Source organism: Podarcis tiliguerta, assembly GCF_965153285.1.
Source record: "Podarcis tiliguerta genome assembly, chromosome: 2".
Lineage (NCBI taxonomy): Eukaryota > Metazoa > Chordata > Lepidosauria > Squamata > Lacertidae > Podarcis > Podarcis tiliguerta.
In genome coordinates, this window is record NC_139535.1 from 99,076,443 (window position 1) to 99,095,179 (window position 18,737).

General features: G+C 42.2%; 1 protein-coding gene and 1 long non-coding RNA gene across 6 annotated transcripts in view; both read right to left on the reverse strand.

The window, feature by feature from the left end:
* Nucleotides 1-6,492: 6,492 nt before the first annotated feature.
* The window catches only part of CEP112 (centrosomal protein 112), a gene marked incomplete at its 3' end in the record, with an annotated part of 207,445 nt that continues 195,200 nt past the window's right edge, over nt 6,493-18,737 (reverse strand). For 4 of the 5 annotated variants that reach the window (XR_014508003.1, XM_083427382.1, XM_083427383.1 and 1 more), the window contains 3 exons: nt 13,796-13,897; nt 10,272-10,336; nt 6,493-6,937 (listed from right to left, as the gene is read on the reverse strand). Coding sequence is in view for 4 of the 5 variants with exons in the window: in XM_083427382.1 (XP_083283508.1) it covers nt 6,934-6,937; nt 10,272-10,336; nt 13,796-13,897 (171 nt within the window). Of the gene's footprint in view, nt 6,938-10,267; nt 10,337-13,795; nt 13,898-18,737 lie in introns of those variants that run through there. The other variant, XM_083427381.1, reaches the window with a different exon arrangement.
* On the reverse strand, nt 7,922-10,265 carry LOC310671848. The gene is made up of 2 exons (XR_014508256.1): nt 9,294-10,265; nt 7,922-8,925 (listed from the first exon to the last, which is right to left on the reverse strand). It is a non-coding gene; the product is annotated as an uncharacterized lncRNA (long non-coding RNA).

Below are 18,737 nucleotides of genomic sequence, written 5' to 3' on the forward strand. Positions count from 1 at the left end.
GACTGGGAGCCAATGTAGGAGTGCCAGTGCTACTTCCTAGTACCCTGTCTGAACTCTTTCAGAGAAAGGTGGGGTTTTTTTTGGGGGGGGGGCTTCCCTCTTGATCTGCAATCTGCTGGAATGTGGATGTTTAACACAGAGAAAGCTTGGGAACACAAGCAAGCATGTGTCTCCTGGAAAATGCAAGCTAAGTTAATGGTGGCATTTACAGAGGCATTACTTTTTTCACAGGTGTGGTATGGGGGGGGGGGTTAACCGTCCTCCCCCATGTTTCAGATGACAAAAATGTTCTTCTTGAGGTGCACCTGTCCCTGAGCAGTGAGACAAGAAAATGAACCACAACAATGCTCTTAACATACACTGGTTTTTGGAATCTAAACTTAGATGTATCCAACACTTTGAATTTCATAGTCAAGCTTAGAATATCCAATCCTTTGAACTTTTAAAGGGTACCACTGGCATCCCTGAAATCTCTTCTCACCCTCCATTAGTACTGGAATGGCCCACAAGTGCTTCCGAACCTCCTCCATCTGTGTTTGAACACCATGCTTGTCAATGTAATACTATTCAATCATGCAATTTCAGTTCCACTTTAGAAATTTGTGCCTACTGACTGGGCCAAGATAGCATATGAAAATGGTGATCTAGCTATTTCTAGGTGTGGTGGAAATTAACCGTGTTATTTCTAGATGGTGATGCTTTGTGTGTTGCATGCCGTACCATCCCATTCATGATGCCAACCCTTCCCTTACCAAATCTTAAAGCACAATGGAAAGGAATCCCTCAGACACTTTTGATGCATCATCAGAATGGTGGGAAACATTCTGAGCAAAGGCAGGCACCAGGGAAACATTCTGTGAGCCAAATGGGTAAGTGCGAAAATCGACACTTCGAGAGCTGTGATGTCACTTGTGGAGCCCTCTGGAATGGCCAAATGGTCTACAAAAGCATTCTAGTGCTTTAAAAATAATGTTATATGAATCAATATCTTCCATAGGTAGTAGGGCCATGACTGAATGAAAACAAAGTTTGTGTGTGGCTGCAAACAAATGTATTATACTTGGTGTTGAACACCTTTATCAGGGAAATACACCTTGGTGTGTTCAAAACCAGTTCAACAAAAGTTATACAGGCCAATTCTATATGTGTCTAACTCAGAAGTAAGCTCCATCGTTTTCTTACTTACTTAAGTGTATATATAGGACTACAGTCACAGAGATTCAGGTTTTAACATTGCAGGAGTGCAAATCAAGTTCTCTAGTGAGCAAGGGCTCCCCTTTCGCTTCCATACCAAAGGCAGCTTAATGTGAAAACGAGTCACATGAAAGCTTCACACATGACCTGCAGTTCCCATGAGCAGAGGGAATATTGGATCAGGACTAACATAGTTTGCATCTGGAAAAGCCAATATGGTGCCGTTCAGATGGTGTGGGGACTACAATTCCCACCAGCGCAAGTTGGTATGGCAAATGTTCAGGGATGATGGGAGTTAGAGCCTCACAACATATGAAGGGCACCATATTTGCTACCCCTGACTCAGGCTCATTTATTGGAAAAAAGGAGTAACATCTGTGATGCTTACAATTCTAAGAAGAAAATGTATGGTGCATTACTGTCTGCAAATTTCCACCTTAGTCCTACAAAGCTACTGCATTTCAAGGAGTCTGTCACCCTTGTGCGATTGCTCTGGAAAGACAATGGGTTGTACCTAATGCAATACTCAAGAGTAGACCCATTAAAATTAATGGGAATGACAATCTTAGTTCCATTAACTTCAACGGGCGGTAGTCAACTAAATCCTTGCACAAGAGGAACAACTTCTGCTTGCACGGTGGGACTCCCCCTGCTTGCCCAAATATGATCCTGATGGTTGGGGAACAAATTCAGAGTACACACAGGAAGAGGAGATTGGGGGAGAAGAGTCCCTTTGCACAAGCACAAATAGCTCTACTTCCACAACAATTTACTTAGTGCTATGATGAGTTCAACCAGAGCTTTTTCTCCAGCCAGAACTTGCTGGAACCTCTCAGGTGGGTTCTGGCACCTCTCCAATGCCATCCTAAGAGAATGAGGGAGGTGTTCATGGTGAGTTGTGGCACCTCTTTTTCTAGAAAAATAGCACCGAGTGCAACCCAGTGGGTCTGCTCCGAGTAAAATTTATTTGGATACAACCCATTCTGTTCTCTCTCTCAAGAGTGGAATGCAGTAATTATGACTATAACACAGTGGGGTGAAGCTGAGTTGGGCAGATTTTGACCAGGATCCATATGTTAAGGTTAGAGTAAACGTTTCACTTAGTTTCCTTGTAAAGACCTATACATGGCCTGAATGTACAAGTGTTACAACGTGAACATTTTAAACCATCACTTTACCACTGAAAAGTAATGCAGATTGTAAAGAAAATGAGTCTCTCTCTCTCTCTCTTTCTCTCTCTCTTTCTCTCTCTCACACACACTCAAATTAACCAATGGTTTGGCTTCTTCTGGCTTTACATTTAAAAAGCCATACCCTTCTGCCTTATGTTTTTCAATTGCATCCTTTGGTTCATTTCACACACACCCTCTAGCCCAGGAGTAACCCATAACCTTCAGGGCAGGGGAGCCCAAAGGGGTGCTGGCTATGTTTGTATAGCCTATGGGAGCTTTGTAAACCACAATAACAAAAAAAAAAACCCAACAACCCCCAAGCATCATAAAAGCCCAACTAATTTTAAGTGTGTGTGTTAGGTTACCAAACTTAAACACAAAATGCAGTGCGGATGGGCTACGTTTCTACAATGTTGCACAAAAAAGAAATGTAGGAAACCCTCGCTGTAACACTAATACTGGGGGGGGGGGGCAGGGAGCACTAGCACAAAAGCCAAACTGTGTTTTTTCCTTTTTTTGGGTTACCAGACTTAGAACTGATCACGCAATTTCATTTCAGTAACTTACAATTTCTACTCTCTTTGATAATGTGCTGTAAAAGAGCCAACTTTCTTTAATGACAAGGCTTTAAGAGGAATGACTTTTCCGAACAAAAAATATCAAAGCTGAGCAAAGATGTTTTTTTTTTTAAAAAAGGAAACTATGAATTAAAATGACCTTGTGTTCCGAAACTTTTTCACACATTGCTTGATGTTCTCAGTTCCTCTCCCCTGCCAGCGCCCCCACCCCAGAAACGGCGCTGGTGCCTTTGGCAAATGGAGACTTGAGAGGGCAGAGCAGAGGTTTCAAGAGAAATCATAATCTCACTGCATTATCTATTGGAACTGCTTAGCACTGAGGGTGCCTGGTGTTTTTCAGCGTAACCTTTAGCAGTTATTAAAGCAATCACAAATATTTTCTTCCTATCGGAGTTGGAGTCCTCTCTGCTAGGAGCAAAGGCTGAACACAGCATGAACCACCGAAGTTGTTTTTATAAGAGAGTTGAACAACTAACAAGAGCGCAACAGCTCTGCTGCAGGAGAAAATAAATAAATGAACCTACCATGTTACAATTAAAGCACCGTTCTATCATGCACAGCCAAAAAAGGGGCAAGGGTATTATAACTAAGAAAACAAACATATGTGTTACTTGGGTAACAAAAAGAAAAGTGACTATCTGGGAAACAATACTTCACCTCAATAAAATACAGAAAGTCATCTATATTGATGAAATAGTTTGGACCATTACTTAAGGAAAGAAAAAACATTTTGTACCAAACTCAACAATCTATTTATATTGCGTTTGAATGTGCCAACAGACTGTGTTGTGACCAGGGAATATTGTGAATGAGTGATATGGAATGTATGTGTGTGCGTATGTGTACGAGAGAGAAAGTAAGGAAGAATAACAGAGAGAGAGAGAGAGAGAGAGAGAGGTCTTAAGGAAATAGTCTTGTATTGGAAAATATCCATTAGCCTATCATCTGCTACTAACTGCCTGAAAATAACCTGGAAGCAACCTGTGTTTTAAAAAGTCTTTATGCCACAAGTTTATTCCTCTGTAAACAGGGCAAGTCTGTATCATCCAGTTTCAGGGTCCCTACTGAATCCTTTTACCCCTACCTGCGTCGGCCACTGAGAGTTTTGCTATGCTTCACAAGCTCACTAGTCTCTGTATGCACATGCTCCCAGGAAGCCCCATGCCTCACCAAATCCCACCACCCAAGTATTTTCCCCAAATGTCTTATTAGCTTTATGGCTTTGTTCAACTTACAGAGTTATGTGTCCACAGTAGCTCCTCTTTGTAGGGCCCAGACGTTTGCTCAGTCTGAGCAAAGAGTCGGTTTTATATTGCTCCACTACATTCCCAAGAAAGTCATGTCCCCGTTACTTGCTGCTGCAAAGTGCTGTTCTCTTTAAAATGCAAGCCTAGGTCTACACATTAGTAGGGGTCAGCCTCAATTCAAAGCTTTGAGCAATGTGATTATTTCCCCCAGATAAGTGTGTGATGTCATCACAAAGTGATATCTGAATCAACGTACCTGTTGGGAATCTACTACTGGCTGAGTTAACTGAGAGAAGGCTTCATTTGATGCAGCGGATCTCATGGCCTAGGCCAGGGTTTCCCAAACTAGGGTCTCTAGCTGTTTGTGGACTACAACTCCCATCATCCCTGGCTAGCAAAACCAGTGGGCAGAGATAATGGGAATTGTAGTCCAACAACAGCTGGAGACCCTAGCTTGGGACAGACTGGCCCAGGCATCCCATGAGCACTGTGGTCATGAAATTGGGTGAATGACGACACTCTTCATAAAGTAAAGTGAATAATATATACCCTGAAAGCAGCAAAACAGCATACCAATCAGAAATCGTAGGCTTGAATCTCACCTTTGTCATGGTCTTAGATGGCCTTAGGCAAGCCACTCTCAGCCTCGGTTTCCCCACCCCAATCTGCATAATGGGGAATATTAATAGTGACTTACAGAGTCCCTGTGAAACACTTTGAACCTTGGATGTCCTATACAAAACTATTATTATTATTTCTAACCTATCATCTAATGTTTCAAAATACTTCATTGTGCAACATTTTGGACTTAAGCACCACGTTGCTCGAGTTGCAAGGCGCACAAGCATGTGGTATTTGCTTTGAGAGACATGAAACAAGGGCCCCAATCCTTGCCTAATCACTACTTCTGTATATTTCAAAGGGATAAATGGCAAATACATGTGTGTGCTCCTCTCAGTTGATGATGCTTTGAATTATTATTATTATCATTATTATTTCAAAAAAGAAAAAGTTAAAAACAAAGCAAGGGTGGCTTTTTACATAATGTTTCGTATAAAAAAATTGTTACTTACAGAAGAATTTAGCTTTGAAACCTTTTGGTTGAAAATGGCTTATTTTTCACCAAATGCTGCCTTTTCTTACTTGGAGGTTGGAACACACTCCAGGCATGGGCTTCCTTAAATACTAATACTACTACAGTGGTACCTCGGGTTAAGTACTTAATTTGTTCTGGAGGTCCGTACTTAACCTGAAACTGTTCTTAACCTGAAGCACCACTTTAGCTAATGGGGCCTCCTGCTGCCGACACGCCTCCGGAGCACAATTTCTGTTCTCATCCTGAAGCAAATTCTTAACCTGAAGCACTATTTCTGGGTTAGCAGAGTCCGTAACCTGAAGCATATGTAACCTGAAGCGTATGTAACCCGAGGTACCACTGTACTACTACTACTACTACTACTAGTAATATGCTGCCCAAAGCAAGGGGTGTCAATGTGGTCCCTCTAGATGTTGTTGGGGCCAACATGGCCAGTGACAGGGAAGATGATGTGGGCGCGTTTTGCAGTCCAGCAAGGCAACAGATTGGCTACTCCTGATGTAAACAATTCATTGTAATTTTCCCATCAGTGCATCATATTGCTAGCTTCGATTTCCTACCAAACCCATCAGGAAATCCACACTAAATGTTAAAGGAACTGCTCAAGGCATATAACATTTACACCTGAGTTGTAGGGAAATACTTTTCCAACGCCTGTAAAACAGTGTAAAAGTTTCCTTGTCAAGAGTCTAGAATACACTTACAGTGGTACCTCGGGTTACATATACTTCAGGTTACAGACTCTGCTAACCCAGAAATATTGCTTCAGGTTAAGAACTTTGCTTCAGGATGAGAACAGAAATTGTGCTCCGGCAGCACGGCAGCAGCAGGAGGCCTCATTAGCTAAAGTGGTGCTTCAGGTTAAGAACAGTTTCAGGTTAAGTACGGACCTCCAGAACGAATTAAGTACTTAACCCAAGGTACCACTGTACAGTGTTTTGCTATAGTAACTTATTTAGAAGTTATGCACTCCAGACTAAGAGAGATTCTTATTATCCCTAGTGAAAGCACTTATTGTTCAATCAATTAGCCAAGCTAAGGAACAGGAACAATTATATAGTCTTTCCATATAGCCACAAAAGTGTATTCTACTAAATACAAAATCTTACCAGAAGTTATCGATAAGAAACATTAAAGGAATCATTGCAGCTATTCTTGCAGCAAATGATATGTCACTGATAATGGAAATAATGTGGAAACAAAAATCTACAAAAAATACTTTAATATTACATAACATGTGAACATGAAAATAATGCCATATATGTTTTAACATATTTTGGACACTATAATAATGATGATTCTAATAAGGACGTGATTTTTAGCATGTGTAAAAGTGAACAAACTGCAGCAGGAAGCCGGTAACAAAAGCAAAATGAGCAAACAAAATTAAGTTTTTCAGTAAGTATATTGACATATATAGATATCCAATATATCAAAAGCTTTAAAATTTGTAATATAATGATAAAATAATTCAAATAAGTGGTAACTTAAAATACTGTTATGAATGAAGGATGTGCTTTCAGAAACGTAATTACATTGTCTGATTTAACAAAACAACCACTGATCTCTCAGATTAGTTTCACAAGATCCAAATCTTCAAACCTGCTGAAAAGAAGTCCTCTGAAGAAACCAGTCAGCTCCAACAGTTACCTAAGAAATAAAATGTTCTCATCAGTCACAAATGTTCTCTTAACTACTGACAATGCTGAAAACACCCAACACTTTTCTACGTCCTGGGGTCAGAGCCCTCACTAAGAGGTAGGGCTTTGAAGGGCTTTAATAGTCAATTTGGAACATGGTCACCCGAGATAAAAAGGTAAAGGTACCCCTGCCCGTATGGGCCAGTCTTGACAGACTCTAGGGTTGTGCGCCCATCTCACTCAAGAAGCCGGGGGCCAGCGCTGTCCGGAGACACTTCCGGGTCACGTGGCCAGCGTGACATCGCTGCTCTGGCGAGCCAGAGCCGCACACGGAACGCCGTTTACCTTCCCGCCAGTAAGCGGTCCCTATTTATCTACTTGCACCCGGAGGTGCTTTCGAACTGCTAGGTTGGCAGGTGCTGGGGCCGAGCAACAGGAGCGCACTCCGCCGCGGGGATTCGAACCGCCGACCCTTCAATCAGCAAGCCCTAGGCGCTGAGGCTTTTACCCACAGCGCCACCCGCGTACCTGCATGCAAAAAGGTAATGAGTGGGATCTTAAAAAGCCATGTGCACAAAGGGGCATTTGAGGACCTTCTTCTCTATGAACCCTAATGCCCTGAAAAGCTGGTCCTGAGTGTTGGGAGACCAGCAGGACTGGCATTTAAGACAATGGACAGAATCTAATTTATCCAGCGCTGTTGCTCCAAGAGAAGCTGTCCACTAAAGGAACAAGGAGCGAGACAACTTTTGCCACTCCCCCCTCGCCGAAGTCTCTTTGGGGGACCAGGGGCACCAGTAAAACCACATCTCTATTAGGGGTTACTACTTGCTGGATCAAAATGTAACCACTAACCAGATACAACCCATTGCAAAGAGATGCAATGCAGATAGAAATGAAAATGGGTTCAAGCCATTATAGGTGGCGATGCCTTAACCAAAGGTTCCCAAACTTTTTTGGCCTATTGCCCACTTTTCAGGGGAGGGGAAATATATACTCAGCACCCCCTGGAAATCGACCTTCTTTAAATGAAGGGGCGGAGCTGGATTTGCAGCCTGTCTGCCATTGGTCAAATAGCCAGACAAGCTGTGATCCACTTCCTGGGCCTGGGTTCACCAAAGCCCAGAAAAACCTCTCGCCTCCAGCTGGATCCAGGGGTGGCGTTGTCGTCCCCCCGCAACAGAGCCCAACCTGGCAGTAAGCATCATTACACAACAGGTGGAACATGTATGAACCATTTTTCAATTGTTTTCTCCTCCTCTCTTCTTTCTTTATGCTTCTACCGCCCCCTTATTTTTATTTCGCGCCCCCCAACTGCACACAGGGCATGGTATTGCCCACTTTGGGAAACATTGCTTTAGACAATGCTCTTGGGACCTCAACCAACTTGTACAATGAGAAATGCTTGCCATACTTTCATCTTTGATATGAATAGTCAGTCCTCTCAGACGTGCAATCTGCAATGCATCATCACTGAGCCCCTTATTATTATTTCCTGTACATGTGGGAACAGACCTGCAGGTACAACATGCTGGATGGTGGATGGTGAGATAATTTTTTTGTTACCTAAGCTCATAAGACATGGATTCTCCACGCAGAATATATATTGTGTGCAGGCAAACCACTCCATGAGTGATGTCCCCACCTCTACAGTGCTTTATAAAGTAACTTACATATTATTTGTTCCTTTGCTCTCTAATGCTGCTTTTCCAAAAGGCAAAGCAGTGGCCCAGCATTCAAGACTTCTGGGTCAAGTAGCCATAGCTTCAAATTAGTATGCAGGAACTGGGAAATATTTGTTTGTTTGTTTCATAAAATTTATATGCTGCTGGACTGTAAAAGAGCTCAAAGCGGTTTACCAAAAGATAAAACAAAAAAACAACAACAAAAAAATCAAGAAAAATTACAGCTCTATTTTAAAACATACAAAAATAAAAATACTAAAACACATTAAAACTGCCTCAACTTTCTTAGCATCTGGGTAAGGTAAAGGTACCCCTGCCCGTACGGGCCAGTCTTGACAGACTCTAGGGTTGTGCGCCCATCTCACTCAAGAGGCCGGGGGCCAGCGCTGTCCGGAGACACTTCCGGGTCACGTGGCCAGCATGACAAAGCCGCATCTGGCGAGCCAGCGCAGCACACGGAAACGCCGTTTACCTTCCCGCTAGTAAGCGGTCCCTATTTTTCTACTTGCACCCAGGAGTGCTTTCGAACTGCTAGGTTGGCAGACGCTGGGACCGAACAGCGGGAGCGCACCCCGCCGCGGGGATTCGAACCGCCGACCTTTCGATCAGCAAGCCCTAGGCGCTGAGGATTTTACCCACAGCGCCACCCGCGTCCAGCATCTGGGTAGGGCTTGTCTAAACAGAAATGTTTTTAACAGGTGCCAAAATGGAAACAGTGTAGGCGCCTGCTTGCTCTCAATGGTTATGAGGACCAGAATAAGGCAGGATTTGAAGACATGAAGCTGGTTTCTGATCGTGGCCTATTCTGGTTTTGGCAACCATAGTTACTCTGTTCAGACATACTGGGGGAAACTATGGCTAGTTAACTGAGAAAGTCTTCAATCGTGGTACGCCAAGGTGGGAAGGGGTAGAACAAGGACAAAATGTTCCAGCCCAAGGCTCCAACTGGTCCAGAATCTCACACATCAGTTTAGCTCTCATGGTTGCTATCTGTTGAAATTAAACGAGGCCAAGGTCTGTGGAAAAGCTTGTTGAGAAATCTGAGATATCCCTGCTTTCATGTTATAGTCTTACATCTTCCATGCACATAGTTTCAATTAAAACCCTATTTGCATATCCTGCCCTGAAGAAATAAGGGGTGATCAGTGAGACTATCAGTGTGAAAACTTTCAGTGACATCACCTGGAAGGTCCCTTTCACTTAATCACCCATGTGAATCACTCTTCCCAAAGGTGCAGTTGCTGTTGCAACATCTGTGGCTATTTATTCACAATGGTGTGAATGTCTAAGTAAAGCTAAGTGGGTGAAGATCCGGTGCTTTGAAGATACAATCTGCAATATTACAAACTGCATCACCTTCGAAGGCGGTGGCGGTGGCGGCGGCACCTCCAACAGAACAGCAGCTGTGTGTTGAGCCACCATCTCACGATGAATGCCAAGGCGAGGCCCAGGCATGCAAGGCACCTGCAAGTTCTCATCTTGCTCGAACGCTAAGCACGGGGGTTACGGGAGGGGCGTAGCTTCCCAAAGTCGTTTTGTTTACCGAACAGTAAGCTGCTTTCAAACTTGCCAAGGCGCCGGAGTCCTTCTCACTACGCTTTGCAGCTCTGCAATGCCAGGTGCGAAGTGTTACAGTCTGAAGAGGAAGTATCGGCTTACCTCCTGGTACGGTATGTGCTCAGTTCCTCTTGCAGGATGGATGCTCTTTTCTGCAGAAAATTCACCTGGAAAACACAGCTGTCATGACAAAGGGGCTCCCAGCTGACAGAAGACCGACGAACAATGGTTGTGGTTTCCCAGAGGTGTCCATTCATTTACCTTCATTATTTAAATTCGGTTTATCTGCATTTATTATCTATTTGCTGGTGGCTACTGTGCATTGCGCTAGCAAGGGAGGCAGCCTGAATGCAATCCAGCAAATTACATGATCTGGAAACACCTTCCGTGACCCACATTCATACATATAGTCTAGAACTGCGCAACACCTTGAAAGAAGATGTCGGTCGGGAGTGGTGTACTTTTAAAAACCTCAGCCTTAATAGATGCTTACAAGAACTCAGGGGTTTAGGAACTAAGCATGGGTAGAAGACACCTAGATTCTGCCATTTCAGTGTTAACAATGACACATCGCAGGCAATATTAAAATCCTTTGCTTTTGATTCTCCTTTTGGAAAAAGAAAGAAAAAGGATCAGACTGTCCTCACCAGAGAGGTAAAATCCTAAGCATACTATCACAGGGCATTGGTGCCATGCTAGGACAGGACACAAAGAATACACTGAAAGTCCCAGAAGGGAGGAGGAGAAGGAGGCCAACATATTTTAAACATAAGCAAAGCTTTGTTTGAGAAGTGAATGTTTCCTATTTGTTCATTGTTAAAGCCGCCTGGTTGGTACTTTTACCCAGCCAAGCCCTCTCATTCCTCTGGAACAATTAATAACCCTGACAGGTGCAAGGATTCCACTGCTCTTTCCGTCTGATGTTTTTGAAGCAGGAATTTCAGCAATTTCAAAGGAGAGGACACCTGTGCTTCAGAAGGGAGCCCTGCTTACTGAGCAGTCTGTAGCTGGCTACTGTATTTCACTGAGCAGGCAGCTGCCAGCTAGGCTTTTTCTGCATTAACACCCACTATTAGGAGTCTGGAGTGACTTTTGCTCCTTTGAAATGCTGTGTATACTCACAAAAGCCCTGCAGGTGGAAATCAGATTTCATTTAAAAAAGAAAAAGAAAAAAGAAACCAAACAACTCCAAACTTCACTACAGGGGAAGCTGCAGATTTTTCCAGTTGTCACCTCTTCAATGTTTTGTACTGGCAAAATTATTAGATAAGCACACTTATTAACTTGAAATAGGTTTCCTAGTTAAATTCTTAACTCTCTCTCTCTCTCTCTATATGTCATTTTTGTTGTTGTTACTATGTTATGTATGTGTATATGTGTGTGTATGTATATATGTGTGTGTGTATATATATATATATATATATATATAGTAAACCACCCTGTGATCCTTGGATGAAGGGAAGTATAGAAATTTATTAAGTTAAGTAAGTAAATATTTATTTATTTTGCATTGAATTCCAATAGAAATTTGTTCTCACAAGCAAAAGCTCCTAAGAGTCTTCTGGAACCAAGGCTGCAATCCTAACTCCATTTCTGAGACATGGTTAGGATTGTACTGAGACAGATTTATTACAATGTAAGTTTCCATGGACTGTAGCCCATAGCGGTTTATGCCATGATAAATTTGTTGGTCTTTAAGGTGCCACGTTTTTGCTCCTAACATGACATTCCCTCTAGAAATTATAAAACTCCTGTCATGATTGGCAAGGGGGAACACAGAACTTTTCAGTCACAGATATCCCATGCAATGTTCCATTTTTATTTCCATTTTTATTTCTCTTATGCATTTATAAACAGAAGCTAAAAGCAAAATTAACAGCAAGCTTCTTTCTAATGGAGCTCCTCCTGTCTTCAAAGTTAGTGGTGTTGCATCCAATGTCTTATGTGCCAGAAATTATAGCAAAAAAATAACTCATTTCAAATGAGTATTTTACCAAATAAATACGTGGAAAAATGATTTTTGAATATTTTTTAAATTAAAGGTTTCCTCTCCTCATTCAGTGGGAACTCATATAACAAATATCCATTTTAACCTTTTGATCTTCCCCTGAAAAGCTCTGGAATTAAAGGAATGTGAGAGCAGCAAAGTATTTCAAGTTTCTCCAAGTAGAGTGCAAATGGCTCCTAAAGGATCCTGCTCCAAAATGAATGAGTGTATCATAGTATCGGAATGCTTGTTGTACACTCAGCAGTGGACTGAAAAGTACAGCCAAGCTGAACTGTATTCAGCCACTCTGTGCCTTTTTATTCTACACCCTTCTTATTCTTCTGATCCCTACACCCTGCCTGCACTCACATACAATAATAAGAATAAGAATAAGAATAAATTCATACCCTGCCCATCTGGCTTGGTTTCCCCAGCCACTCTGGGCAGCTCCCAATAGAATATTAAAAACACAATAAAACATCGATCCTTAAAAACTTCCCTAAACAGGGCTGCCTTCAGATGTCTTCTAAAAGTCAGATATTTGTTTATTTTCTTGACATCTGATGGGAGGGCACCTCTACTGGCCCTCTGTCTGGTTCCCTGTAGCCTCACTTCCTGCAGGGAGGGAACCACCAGAAGGCCATGGGTGCTGGACCTCAGTGTCCGGGCTGAACAATGGGGGTGGAGACGCTCCTATAGATACACAGAGGCAATCCCTGTCATGCCATGGTTGGAGCAGGGATGACTATCCCATGGCCTTCAGATATTGTTGGATCTCAACTCCCATCAGCTCCACCTAGCATGGCCAATGCTCAGGGATGATGGGAGTTGGGAGTCCAACAACATATGGAGGGTGACATATGTCATTGGGTTAGAGCAAAGTTTCCCAAACTTGGGTCTCCAGCTGTTTTTTGGACGACAGTCCCCATCATCCCTGAACACTGGTTCTACTAGTTAGGGATGATGGGAGTTGTAGTCCAACAACAGCTGGAGACCCAAGTTTGAGAAACCCTGGGTTAGAGGGTCAGACCAGGGTTCAAATCCCCACTCAGCCATGAAGCTCACTGATTGATCTTGGGCCACTCGCAGCGTCTCAGTCTAACCTACTTCGCAGGGTTGGTGTGAGGGTCATACGGGGTGTAGGAGAGCATCACATTGCACCCTGAACTCCTCGTAGGAAAGGTGGAATATAAACATAGTAATAAATAGGTAAAATGAACCAGAGAGCACAAGTCCCATTTTTGTGTGTCAGTAATGTCTACTGCAGAAGTGTGCCATTGTCTTTCTCAATTGAGTCCTCATGGTGGAAAACATAGCAGCATTGTAAAAATCAATACATGATTAAGGAACAGTCACCATGCTCTATCTTTTAGGGAATTTTTAATGAACCCCCAAAGGGATAATTTGCCTTCTTCCTATATGATTCTACTGCATATACAGCAGTAATGATTCAGCCACAGTATCAGCCATTCTGGGTGAAAAACAGTTTGGAAAATAAACCGAAACTAGGACTATGTACAACTGCTGGCCAAACTGGGATGCTGTGTGCCATTAAATATATTGGCAATTTTTGGAACCGTCAAATGTCAGGATGTGCACAGTTCCAGTCTTACAAAGAGAGGGACGTTTCAGATTTTACCTGAGATTTTAGCGAAATAATTGTGTCTTCAAGTTCTTGTCTCACAGATGCTGGCATCAGACCTCTGAGTTTGGTTTCATATTCCTGCCGTATAGAAGTCATCTGAAACCAAAGATATGAGCATTTACATAGCTAATAGGAGGTCACACAGTTGGGAGCTGTCACAGCCTACTTTTCCCAGTCTGAACTCCACATTCATCAAATCTATATGCAGGGTGTGTAGATATACAAGAAAACAATTGTGTTGTGTTCCATTAAACTGAAGGATCCCTGAGCACTCTCACATGACAAATCAAGGTTGTCTCCTTCTCTACTTTCAATTACCGTATTTTTCGCTCTATAAGACGCACTAGACCACAAGACACACCTAGTTTTTGGAGGAGGAAAGCAAGAAAAAAAATATTCTGAATCTCGGAAGCCAGAACAGCAAGAGGGATCGCTGTGCAGTGAAAGCAGCAATCCCTCTTGCTGTTCTGGCTTCTGGGATAGCCGCGCAGCCTGCATTCGCTCCATAAGACGCACAAACACTTCCCCTTACTTTTTAGGAGGGAAAAAGTGAGTCTTACAGAGCAAAAAATATGGTAAATTGTTATCTCAAGTTGTTTAGAACTGAAATGGTCAACTTCAACTTGTTTTCAGAGTCTTAAATAACGGCTGCAGAATCGTGTCAAAGATGCCAACATGAGCTTTTTACACATGTTGTGTCTCTCCCACCAAAAACTAAGACATAAAAACTGAATAAATTATTGCAGCTATAGTCTCCCAAAACCCATGTGCAGTCACTTCCTGCTCCTACTCACTTAGCACTGAATCTGTTCTTTTTTCAAGGCCTGGCCCACATGCTGTTTTTTCTTCCATCCTTCTCATAGCAAAGGTGGAGTGCATATTTTTTCTATTACAACGTATCCCCTTTTAAATATATAGAAAAGTTACAAGAACGGTTTTATTGTGTGTGTTGTTTCCCCCCCCCCCTTGCATCCTGGATATTTTGGGACTGCTTTCCAGTGCTATTAAGTATCCTTCAGTAGAGTAATAAAGCTAAATAAAGCTAAAATAGCGAATGACCTAATGATAGCCAACACAGTATTTTAAAGACATCTCCCTAGCAGGAAAAAAAAATAAACCCTACAAGACACTCCTTGATGCTCCTTCAATTCCCAATCATATTAATATGGCAGCTGAGCAAAATAATAATAATAATTGTCCTACTGTCCCCACAATGCTTTTAAAGTATAAATGAATAAAAGCAAAAGCCCTCTCTTAAGGAAGGTTTCCCTTCCCTTTCAAAACATCAAATCGTTTTTAAAGATCGTATGAATAGATGGTTCCTTCGGTGATCTCAAAACTTATGCTAAGATTCAATATTCCATGAGAATTCCAGCTAATTTGAGAAAACTTTTTGGGCATCTTTTAGAGTTTGTGGCGTCTTTTTCTACAGGTAAGAGTGAATAATGCCATGGAAATACAAAGCAATTGAAATATGACTCTTACTGGCATAACTGTTTTTGGGGAAAGCAACAGGGCTGCATCCTGCCTGTGAACGCTTCATCCTTTCGTGCCTACATGGTCATTCCCAGAGAAGAGAAAAAGAAAAGGTTTGGCTTGTAGACTACAATCCTCAGGCCTTACATTTAGGATCTGACAGGAATGCTGGAAGTCAGCTTTGCTGTAGTCAGTTCTTCATCAGTCTCAGATATTCAGAGCAAAACTTTGAAATAAAATGCATTCAAACCGACTACGGTCTGACAGAGTCGTTGCTTTTCAGAACAAAAGGAAGGCCTATGCAACTCTCCCCCTTCCTCTTTGGACAAGTAAGGCTGATTAAGAACATGCCATTCAAAACTTGGCCCACAAGGGATGGATGAGATAAAGGTTCCTCACCCCGTTGATCTGGAAAAGGGGGCGTTTCCTTTTCATGTGTAACAGAACCATAGAACTGTAGCATTGGAAGGGATCCTGAGCATCATCTAGTCCAACCCTTTGAAATGCAGAAATATGCAGCTGCCCCAAACAGGGATCGAACCTGCAACCTTGGCATTATTAGCACCAGGCTCTAACCAGCTGAGCTATCAAGGCTCTAAAGCAATGGAGGCAATCTAGCTATGCAAACTGCAATGCTCATTCCCATTTCACTGATTAGGAGAAGAGACTCCAGTAGGTTTAGGACACATTATTATTTGAACGGGGGGTTGGAATGGATAAAACTGACCAACTAAATGAAATATAGTTGAGTACCACTGCATTCTGAAGTCGAGTGCTAAAACATTTCACAAACTCAAATGGGGCAAATCATCTCATGTACTAATTAATCCGAACATGCTAACATGTAGCAGCATAGAAGTTTGTACCAAATTAGCATGTTGAATGTAGAAATAATTGTTTCCCAAACACAATAAATGATCTTGCTCAATAACTACTGGGGTGCCATTCCATTGTGTAAGGAAGGTGTTGAGTTGTATAGCTCTGAGCATCCCTTTCACCAGCTGACACAATCACTCATAAAAGATACTGGCTTCCACAAGACTGACAGAAAACCAACAACATACATTAGCATATAAAGTATCACTGAGCTGAACTAAAGATCTATATTGAATTTTTGAAACAACATTGAATTACCTGACAAGCAGGACCAATAATCAAAATGTTGCTCTGTTTGTTTTTGTTTTAAATGCAGAGTTTGGGTTTATACAGTGGTTCTTTTCGGCGTGTTCGTGACAGGCTTTGAAATAGCCACATCATAATCGCCTTCCTTCCACCTCTGCTCATATTAAATAAATAGGATGACTTGAGTCACAGTAGTCGCTGAATGAGTTCAGTTGCAGCAGCTGCACGACTCTCTTGCCAGTGAGATGAAGAAACACTGAACACTGGATTGAACAGTAATTTGGCAGTTGACTTCAAAGAGAAAATGAAACTTTGGAAGTTGTGTTTAGCAGTTTGTTTGAGGTAGTCAAGGCAAAACAAACAGTTTTAAGCTGAAGCTTCTTTCTGCTTTTAGTTCCTTTCATGAAAAGTGAATGTATCCTATTCCTGAAGAACTATTATCAAATTTGTGAATACTTTCAGTAAACTCATTAACGGACTGTGGAGCTTACTTTTTACATTTAATTAGTTCTCAACAGCATGCCAGACACGGTCCAGAAGTGATGGGGTCCTTCCCTGGATGGCTGACACTGTATGTACTTAGACCCAAAGCAAGCCTTCAAAAGAAATGTGTGGTAGGACTGTACCACTTTAAGCTGTATTGCACGGAATGGATTGTCATGCAAGAAGCTTCCCACATGTAGGGCGCTGGCTTATTGGAAAGATTCTAGTCTAATGTACTGGCTTCTTTGTTGTTGGACAAGAGTCATATATGAAACTCTCTCTCGGCATTAGAAAGTGGTGCAATCTCCATGAGACTATTACACTTGTTTTCTGAAGGCTTTTAACTGGCTCTAGATTGGTGAAGATGGTAGGAAAGATCAAAGAAGCCGACAAAGGGCAGTGGAAGTGTACAACAGAAAAATATTCCAGGTTTAAAGTGGGCTAAAATTGGTTTTAAAGTGACACTTGCTCATAAGCCTGCTGAGCAGGAAAACAAGAGGCCAAAAGCAGAAGACATCTCTGGAGCACAAACCTCTATTGCACAATTCTTCTTCTTTTTAATAAATAAAATCCCTCAAAACAAACAGAAGAATTGCAAATTAGCGAAGATGTGCAAGAGTGACACTCGTGGACTGTGCCTCGGATGTGTAAAAGGAGATTAGAAGGGAGAAATTGTTGTTACAGCCTACAAACTTGCATGTTCTTACAACAGTGTTCATGTGTCATGATGCTTCATGCTAATAAGGTAAAGGTAAAGGGACCCCTGACCATTAGGTCCAGTCGTAGCCTACTGTGGGGTTGCGGTGCTCATCTTGCTTTATTGGCCGAGGGAGCCGGCGTACAGCTTCTGGGTCATGTGGCCAGCATGACTAAGCCGCCTCTGGCGAACCAGAGCAGCACACAGAAACGCCCTTTACCTTCCTGCCGGAGCGGTACCTATTTATCTACTTGCACTTTGACGTGCTTTCGAACTGCTAGGTTGGCAGGAGGCATATCTTTAAGCTACAAACTTGTTACAGTTGCTGGAACGCTTTTGCCCTTTGGACTAAAAATCAACACGCTTAAGAACTTCAAGTAAACTTACTTGAAAACAAAATGAGTTATGATGTACATTTATCTGCAAAACCTATACAATTTATGTTTAATTGTCAAGACTGTGACAGAAGTTAAGACCTACTTGAAGTACCAGGAAACATATTCAAGTGGGGGAAAATCTTGCCAAACATAGTATGATGTGATAAAAAATATAAATGCAAAAGGGAATATGACACGCAGTTTCAATTCAAGCAATAATGAGAGATGTAAATCTTTTGAATGCATGTTAAACACAAAGGATAGGCAATGAAGTCATAGCAGGCAGGCTTCACATGCAAAGAAGTAGGAGAAAGCACCATGTGAAACAGATCTCCCCTTCCTTAGGCCAGTCTTTCCCAAGCTGGTGCCCTTCAGATGTTTAGGGAGACAGCTCCTATCCTCCCTGATGATGGACCAAACAAGCTGGGATGGATGGCAGCTGTAGTCCTAGACACATGGAGGCCACCAAGTTGAGGAAGGCTGCTTTAGGTTTGACCCAGGGGTTTTATTTATTTATATTATGACTTCTATCAGAGGTCAATGGTCAGAGAACTGTGACTTGACTTATGTACATCCCATTACTGTTGGAGCAACATTTTGTGATTAAAGCTGCACTCCTACACCTGAGATGAAGCCGCACTGAATATTTTGATAATATTACATCTGAGTAAACATGCATAGGATTCGGCTGGAATTTTAACAAGGTGAGGAGCTAGGTCTTGAGCCTACTGAGAACAACAATCATTATTATTTCTTCTTCTTCTTCTTCTTCTTCTTCTTC